This window comes from Hydra vulgaris, chromosome 05 (genome assembly GCF_038396675.1).
Source record: "Hydra vulgaris chromosome 05, alternate assembly HydraT2T_AEP".
Classification (NCBI taxonomy): Eukaryota; Metazoa; Cnidaria; class Hydrozoa; order Anthoathecata; family Hydridae; genus Hydra; species Hydra vulgaris.
Window position 1 is genome coordinate 17,355,970 of NC_088924.1, and position 10,026 is coordinate 17,365,995.

At 28.2% G+C, this 10,026-nt stretch overlaps 1 protein-coding gene across 1 annotated transcript; it reads right to left on the reverse strand.

Annotated features, from left to right (window-relative positions):
• Window positions 1-2,499: 2,499 nt before the first annotated feature.
• LOC136080215 (uncharacterized) lies at window positions 2,500-2,868 on the reverse strand. Its single transcript, XM_065796829.1, has one exon. The coding sequence runs from the start codon at window positions 2,866-2,868 to the stop codon at window positions 2,500-2,502; it is 369 nt and encodes a 122-aa protein (XP_065652901.1).
• Between the last annotated feature and the right edge of the window lie 7,158 nt (window positions 2,869-10,026).

Genomic DNA, 10,026 nt, shown 5'->3' on the forward strand with positions numbered 1-10,026 from the left:
CTTTTATATTTAAATGAAATAATAAAGAAATATTAGTATAGGTTCTTCTTAACTCTAAAGTTGGATTTGGTTTTCCAACCACTAATTATTTTTCTACCAAATCTATTTCCTCAAATGATATACTTTCAGAAATTACCTAAACTGGATGAATTATTATTAATTCATCAAGTTTAGAAATTATTAACTACACATTATTAAATAATTTGGCATGGTCTGATCAATATTATTATTAAATTAATAACTTTACATTTTTTGAAACATTTAAAAACCTTTAAAATGCGTTATGATTCAACTAAATGGTGTCATTTAGATGAATTAATATCAGTGTCCTAAAATGTAATGTCACTTTACAAATTTGCGATTAAATAATTACATGCAAATACAATGCATGAAAATCCTTTATCAATAATATAATAAAAATTACAAAACCAAATAAAAATTATTCATTTTTACCTTTTCAACAAATTTTCATCAAATTTGTTATAGACTATGTTAAGTAACTTAATGTACTGTATATTACTACTTTACCTGTCATTAGCCGTTGTGTACTATTACACTTACATATGAGTTTATAAAGCATAGTAACTTGATATATACTGAAATTTTAACCAAAATTTTTCGATGAAAATTTTAAGAACACTAAAGAAATTTTGTATGTATTTTTATATTCAAAACATTTCCTAAAGAACATAAAATGTTAAAAAATAAAATACTCAATGTCCCCAAAAATACTATATTGTTGATCAAAACGCAGCCTCTCGTTAATAAATTAGTAAAAACACTTATCTAATTTTTGATTACTTCAACAATGTGTTTCACCATCAGTAGGTTCATCAGGAAGAAACTTGATGAGACAGAAAAAAAGTGATTCTTCCTGATGAACCTACCGATGGTGAAACACAGTATTGAAGTAATCAAAAATTAGATTAGTGTTTTTACTAATTTATTATTGCTCTGTTCTTTTAGAACATTGAGCACTCTGTTTGTAGAACACACTAACATAATTTATATATATATATATATATATATATATATATATATATATATATATATATATATATATATATATATATATATATATATATATATATATATATATATATATATATATATATATATATATATATATATATATATCTGTGTGGGTCACTATCAGGGACATTTTTTTTTTGTAAATTTTGTACCCGAAAACAACATTTTAATATTTTTTACATCCTTTATTTTTCATATATATATATATTTTTTCTATTTTTATTTTATGCCTATTTTTATTAATACGTATTTGAATTTTTTATTTTACTATAAAATTATTACTATAAATATGTATTTTTAATTGTTTTTAATTTTTTTTAATTATTTTTATTTAAACAATATATATAATATTTCATATTTTTATTAATTCATTTACTGAAACGAAAATTTATTGAAATATAACAATATTTAAATATAACCCTAACCTTAACCCTAAATTATATAATAAATTATATAATACAAAATGTAATATTTTACAATATATAATTTACAAAAGTTAAAAAATGCATTTTTAAAAGATTCTTTAAAGATTTCTTTAGCTCATCTAGCATACAATGAATACCAAATAAACTAAACTTAAAAATAACTTGTAAAAATAACCATTGTAAACATTGTTGACCTGCTCTTGCAAAAAAAAATCAATAAAAACTATGGATAAGTGACACAATAACTGCTGATGAAGGCTTATCAGGCTCAAAAAGTGATAATGGTATTGGTATAGCCTTAGATAGTAATTCATTAAAAGATATATTCAACATTTCTGAATGCTGGTTATTCACTAGGTAAATGCCCAGAAGTTTTCACTCACAAGGAGAACTGAAAAAGTTTTCTGTTCTGGTATAGACTTAAATAAGCACAGTTTTAGCATTTCTTTTTATTGAGTCTATAACACAAAATCTTCCACTCTTTAGGCAATAGCATTCATTATTCTTTGGATTAAATTTTTTACAAGCTGTTGGTTTGCTATTGATAATTTCTGTAAGTCGCCGAGCAACCTGAGCTACTACTTGAGAAGGATACCATATCATTATTTTTATAGCTGACATATTATTTTCAAATGGATAGGCTGTCACACCATCTAAAGAACCATATTTTTCTACTATAAAAGCTAAATGGTTTAAACAATTAAAGTTGTAAGTTATTAGGTGATCAGAGTAGAACATCCTGGTGTTGTTCACAAAACAACAAAGAAGTTCATGAGCATAATCTTTATATTTAATCATTAAAGCTTTGCTGTACAATATACGAAGAGATACACTTAAACTAAGAAAATGCATGTATTTTTTTTTGCTAAGTATATATTTCAATACCACTGGTCCACAATATAAAAGAAAAGTCCTGAATTCAGAGGCTTTCCATAACTTAAGATCTTTCAGACTTCTTGGTTTTATGATTAAATTCTATAGGAATGTAAGTTTTTAAAAAACATAAGTAAAGACTTAGTAAATTTATTTGCCTGGATAACAATCAAAGAGGAAGTGGTCCTTCTTTCCAGATTAAAAGTAGTTTTTTAGTGCAACCTAGGTCCACACAATGCATTATTTCGAGAGGGAACTGCTGCATTATATCTACTTCAAGTGTCTCCAAGACACTGGTATACTTGTGATGATTTTTCTGACTTTTTTTTCTAAATGTTTTATCAGTGCGTTGAGTACCAGTGTGCAAAAATATCATTCGACCATCATAGGTTCCTTCCACATTACAATAATTGCATCCATAACGACCATTTAAGTGAACAGTGCTTTTAATTAGAGCTTTTGATGGTGCATTATGAATAAAATATTTTGTCTTTACTTGTATTGTTTTTCCATTATTGTCTGTAATACCATTTGCCATAAGGTTTTTTAACTATCCTGAAGTCTTCCAAGAATTCCAAACTAGCTGGTTTCTGTAAACCACAAAACAAGGCTACAACGAATGGACTGGTTTTATAGATAATGTCAACACGACACTGAATTGGCCAGAGAGACATATTTGTACTTTTATGGATTGGCAGTCCGTCAATGTTGAACACTAACTCTACTAAGTCAAGATTATTGGTTAAAATAGATCTCAAAATACCATCTTTTATCCAAAAGTAGGATATTTTTAACAATGCAGATATAAAAATATTCACCACCTAAACCAATAAAGAAGTAATATGACCTGTCTAACTAAATGAATTTAATTGAAAATTAAAAATAGCAACTGCAAAAAAAAATAAAAAAATAAAGTATTCAATCCAAAAAATTAACTTTTTAATAAAAATAAAAAAATCTTAAAGATTTACAAACCTGACTTTTATGTGATTTCTAATTTGAGTACGTAAAATTTTTAACAATGCAGTTAGCAGCCCATTGGGCAAGGTCTTCTCTAAATGTTGGCAAAATATCTTGACTACTCTCGTCATTACTGCTTTTACTATCTGTGATAATTTTTAAAGTCCTTTCTGGTGCATTTAATTTTTAAAGTCCTATCTGGTGCATCTGTCCTATTAAGTCCTCTTTACCTAAACAGATAAAACCCTTAATACTTTTAAATTCCTCATACGACAATAAACAATCACTTTCCAATGAAACACTAGAGTTTTCACTACTTTTTTCATAGGAACTTGGATATATAAACTTGCTAACTGATAAGTTTTTCTTTAAACAACCAGAATCTTCAACTTCTATGTTTTCAACACAATTACTTGTGACATTAACTGTTCTTAATACATTATTAATATATTTATAATATATCGATATATATATATATATATATATATATATATATATATATATATATATATATATATATATATATATATATATATATATATATATATATATATATACATAGGGTTACCATATGGTAATCATCGGAAAAGAGGAGATTTTACTAAGCGTGTTAAATGAATGGGGAGTCCCTATTATTTAGCAAGGTTGTACCAGAGAGGACTCCTTTTAAGAAAATTAAATAAATAAAAACCCTTTTTTTTTAAAAAAAGCACGTAAAAAAATAAAAAATGTCATTTGTTTTTTTAGTGCAAATTAGTAAATTTGTGATTAAAATTAATCTAAATAATCGCAAAACGTTTACATTCAGTTTTATTGCTGTCTAACAATTATTGAGTCTTGATTAAATAAATCTTTTAAAACGATATAATTTAATATAGAATAAGTTATTCTATATTAAAATATTTTAAATAATATACGAAAGATAAAAACTATATAAATGCAAGCCATGAATTAAATCTTCATTGTATAACTTGTTTCTATTGTCATCTTGTAATCATTATTTACTTGTATCTAACTAATCACTTGCATCAGTTATCAATTTCACTGTCATCGACCAATCATTTATCGGAGCAGAGCAAGAATTATAAACAGGGGAAGATGTATCATACCAAATATACATTTTTGTTGAAACCACCTTTTTTAATAAGTCTTTGTTTGATAACAAATACTTATTGAACTATTTAATTAACATAAAAAAGGGCTCTTTCATTTACAAATAAAATAGAGTTTTCAACTTGATCCCAAATAGCGATACTGTCAAGTTTCATCCAAATGAAAGCTTTTAACTCTTAGCATTAGGACTTTTAACAGGTCAAAGGTTATGCAAATTGCGTAATCTTGACTAATTTATTACTGTAAGATGCATTAGATAAATAAGATTAACATAAGGAAATTTGTTTATCTTTGTGAGCAACAAAAATATATGATCCAGCTGGCCAAATTTTGAATTTGGCTTCACAATCATTTCTCCCTTTCTTAAACTAAAAAACATTTTTTTGGACGACATTATTGATAGTGTCGCAATTTTTTTACTTTTTAAACGTCAAATTTAAATTCAAGGTATAATTTTTTGTGTAGTGACAACCAAAATACTTTATAACCTTAATGTAATTAAACAGTCGAAACTTTCGTTTTCGCAAATTTGTATGCGCGCGCATTTTTCAATATCGTGTAATGAAGAGAAGAGAACACGTGTTGTTTGAGCATTTTCAATAAATTGGTAGAATGACAAAAAAAATATGGAATTTTTATAAAAATTAAATAAAAACCTCCAAAAAGAGGAGATTTCATGTTTTTTTCTGAAATCCCCCGGAGGCTTATTTTTTGCCTTAAAATCTGGAGATCTCCGGGTAAATCCGGAGATATGGGAACCCTATATATACACTGTATATTCAAAAAACAGTTCAAAAAACAGATTTTTCGGCCTCGGCAAAAAATGCTGAGGCCAAGACTCCAAAAGTTCCATTAACCTCGGAAACAATTTAAAAACTGAATTAAAGTTTTGCCTTTTTAAATGAACGAAATTGAATGAAATGCTTAGCACTACATAATATTGTATTTGGTTTTAGAAATGATTTTTTCAATAGTAATTTATTAAATTATCAAAATATTTTAAAGGTATTTATCTAATTTAGCCTCTGCACTTTTTTGCCGCGGCAATTTATCAAAATACTAAAAAGCCCTCGGCAAAAACCTCGGCATACGCCGAGCGCCAAAGTTAATTTCGCATGCTGTATATATATATAGATAAAGAGAGAGAAAAAGAAAATAGAAAAATTTATTGTGTTGGTTAATTACAAATATTTTATTTAATAATAACATAGGTCAGCTTATATAATCCTACAATATATGGTCATCCAAACCCGATTCATCTAAGACAGGCATAACCGTGATATATTCTTTCTGATAAAAAGACTTAATAATAGCTGAAATAATTTTTTTATTTAGTAAAATTATATACCTAAAAGAACTTATTAAATTTATAAATAACTTACTAGTAAAGTCTATGACTCATCTTTAGTTAAAAAAAGATGACAAAACTTTATATAAACTTATAGTAAATACATTTTTCAAATATTGATGGCAGTTTTTGTTGCCCCCTGGATCCCGTACGATTAAAAGAGGTCATCAGATTATCTGACAAAGACGCCTTTAATATTGATCTGGTACATCCTCCAATGTACTTTTGACCATGGTTTGTGATCATGAACTTTATCTGAAAAATAAAATATTCAATAAATAAAATATTTTAAATCTAAAATAATTCTATAGTATTTTTTATTCTGAATATAACAGATAAAAAATAAGAACTAGAAGTATACTTGTACTTTGGCAATGGAGAAGAAATTTTTTTCTCTAGTGCCAAAGTACGAGTTTACTCGTAACACCGTAATTAGTATAACTCATTGCGGTGACTCGTAATGTAGCTTATTTGATGCATTTTTATAAATATTGTTTCAATTTTTTTCAACATGCACCAATGATATAAATAAATAACTAGATATCTAACTTCACCATTTTCAGTGAAGCCAATTTAATGCGTTGGAAGCCATTATTATCGGGCAAAAAGTTTTTAGCAATCACATTCATATGAAAAGATATTGGCAACTTTATCGTCCTTATTCTTGGAATTAAAGATGATTAGAATCACAGACGATTAATTTAGTGAGCATACAGTCAATACATACATATTTTTTGGTCAAAGATTGGACATGATATTGTTAGCATGTTTAGTTTGTTATAACAAACTAAAACAAACTGTTATTTTTATAGCCACAAAAATATATATTTAAAAACATATTTGCATTTAGAACATCAAACTAAAACATCGTATAATATATTTTATTATTTTAATAAAAGTTTTATACAATAAAATGAAATACTCATAAACCCTTGAACAATACTAATTTGTTAGTTTGTTGTCTTAAACCAATTGACGACTTTCTTAGAACTTTAGTGATATAATCCTGGGCATATCTGAACATTCGACTTCTAAAGTAATATTCACATATCTTTCTAACAAGCTGGCTGGAATGCAAATCTTCATTTTCAGTCCACAATTCTAAGTCGTGACTATCAAGTCCTTTAAAGACTTTTTTTTAATAACTAATTTGTTAACACAATGGATCATCTTATGCTTTATATTTTTATCTGAGGTTATTTTTGGATTTTTAAAATCTTTACCACTAATAAAGAAGTTAAATACTTTCTCACACGACTCGACAACAGAAACAACATCTCTTGGTGGCATAAACAAACCACCACGATCTTTCACATTATTTAATGAAGAATGAGATTTCGCATAGGAATGTTCGTATGATAAAATATCAGTTAATGATTGAGCACAAACATTACATGAAATAGTATTTATTAACTATCTGACTATAAAACCAGAGATATATCCAAATGTTGCTTCTTTGTAGCTAGACATTTGAAGTTCGTCGCAGTACAAAAAAACTTCTTCAAAGTCAATATCCTCTTGGTCAAAATTATCAACAGAACACAACCTTTATTCCAACTAAGAGAAAATAGAGCCATTAGAATATGACTCAAACATCAGGCAAATAGCATGACTCGATCCAACTATGGAGTTTCGCAGAAGAATCCATTTTAACGATGACTTTAACTGCACTACATCAGGATTGTTGTTGTAACCATTTTTTCCACGAATGCAAGCAAATAGTAGTTCAAGATGATCTTGGGAATATTTGTAAGTTAGAACATTCTTAAATGGTTTCTCATGAAACGTTAACAGATCGGTGGATAATTTTAGAGTGCTTTTAGCATCTACAATTAAACCTAAAACAAATGTCTTTCTACGATGTAAAAGCAATGGAATGCTATTAATATCAGTTAACTTGCTCAGATAAGTAATCATTTTGTTTAAAAAATCTTTCCAATAAAGCTGATTATTAAGATATAGAGGTGTCTTGAAGTGTTTACCATTTGGATTTCTGGAATTGAGCATGTCAAATAATTTATCAATAACTCTTATAAAACGGATTGAACTATTTGCTCCTAAGAAAGATGGATGCTGTGATACCATTAAAAATTCAATTGCATCAGCAACAGAGCTGCTAAGGGTTTGGCCAGCTATTTTGACATTCATTTTGTGGCGATGAAATTCAATATGTTTTCTTGAAAGTTTGTTTGCAAATTTCAAATCTTCAAACTCTTGTAACTCAAACAAAGCTTTTATATAAATCCATTTAATATAGTGGCCTTCATCATCAATAAAAACACCCAAATCATTTAGAGAATTTCTATCTAATTTAAGCATATGGCATGGGTCTAGGAAAATATGGAGCAGTTGGTTGTTATATAAAAAAGTACTAACTATATTGTCAATGACTTTGCCAAACTTACATCCAAATGGGACAACGGAATTTAAACTTGTACTAGTACCATCAAATGTAATACTTTTGATACAAAGTTCATATGTCAAAGCCACATCTAAAATATTTTAATAAAACATGTTAAATCACCTGCTTTAACTTTATTTGATAAAACATAACCAATGGGTGCTTTCCAATGTCCTCGCAAACCAACTAACATGAAAATTAATGCCTCTGTAGCTGGAGTATCTGGTTCACATACAGAAATATCTTAACCAAAATCACAAAAACCAATATAGTGACCTGAACTTTTGTCATAATTTATACTGTTTTTGATTGCCATAGCATCAATAATAAGAGTACAATGCTTAAAATTAATATCTGTTTTCTGGTTATGATCAAGATATGAAAAAACATAAAGGAATAAACCAGGATCACAATTTACAGATGATGTCTAATGTGATATTAAACTGGCAGCAGGAAGACATAACATTGGCCGAAGAAAGTTATACGCACGTGGAGAATAAAAATGAAGAGTTAAAGCAAATTTTTTCACTTCATCGTTGTATCAGTGACCTTTTGGTTTAATATTTTGATTGGAAAATTGGTTCTTAATGATTTCATATGAGTCCAGAAAACTTTTCGCTTAAAACAGTGGCAGCATCAGTAGTCAAATAATTTTCAGATTTTAAAAGGGAAACCATGTCTTGTAAAGAGCAGATTTTCTTTTCTTTTCTTCTTAATTTTTGTTGTAAAGTCTTCACTTTTTTTTTAATTTTTCTTTTGCTGGTGATAAAGATTTTATAGATTGTGTTGGAGATTGACTGGTGTGGTCATTTTTTTCAATAGTGCTTTCTGGCTGATCATTGTGTGTTGAATAAATTTCTTTGCTGGGTTTGTCTATAGCAGGGTAAACATCAAACTTTGTTTTTTTCAATAAAGGATCAAATTTAGATAATGAATTTACTGATGTTCGTATTGATGGGAGTTTCCTTTTTGTAGGGATGCGTGAATTTCAATTTTACGTTAGCCAAAATTTGCTTAAAAAAGGGGTAGGTACAATCGGCTGAGCAGAGAAGATTGGCTGAGCAGATCATTCATATGGTACAAACGGCTGAGCAGATTATTAAATTAATCAGCCGAACTTTGTGTGATCAGCCGAATAATGATCAGCCGAATATTATGTGATATATGTGTGATCAGCCGAATATTATGTGATATATGTGTGATCAGCCGAATAATGATCAGCCGAGTACTATGTGATATATGTGTGATCAGCCGAATATTATGTGATCTATGTGTGATCAGCTGAATATTATGTGATATATGTGTGATCAGCCGAATATTATGTGATATATGTGTAATCAGCCAAATATTACGTGATATATGTGTGATCAGCCAAATATTATTTGATATATGTGTGATCAGCCGAATGTTATGTGATATATGTGTGATCAGCCAAATATTATTTGATATATGTGTGATCAGCCGAATGTTATGTGATATATGTGTGATCAGCCGAATACTATGTGATATATGTGTGATCAGCCGAATATTATGTGATATATGTGTGATCAGCCGAATAATGATCAGCCGAATACTATGTGATATATGTGTGATCAGCCGAATAATGATCAGCCGAATACTATGTGATATATGTGTGATCAGCCGAATATTATGTGATCTATATGTGATCAGCCGAATGTTATGTGATATATGTGTGATCAACCAAATATTATGTGATATATGTGTGATCAGCCGAATGTTATGTGATATATGTGTGATCAGCCGAATACTATGTGATATATGTGTGATCAGCCAAATATTATTTGATATATGTGTGATCAGCCGAATGTTATGTGATATATGTGTGATCAGCCGAACACTATGTGATATATGTG

Coding starts and splice junctions, on each gene's coding strand:
- LOC136080215 (XM_065796829.1), bottom strand. CDS start 2,868: ATGGCAAATGGTATTACAGACAATAATGGAAAAACAATACAAGTAAAG.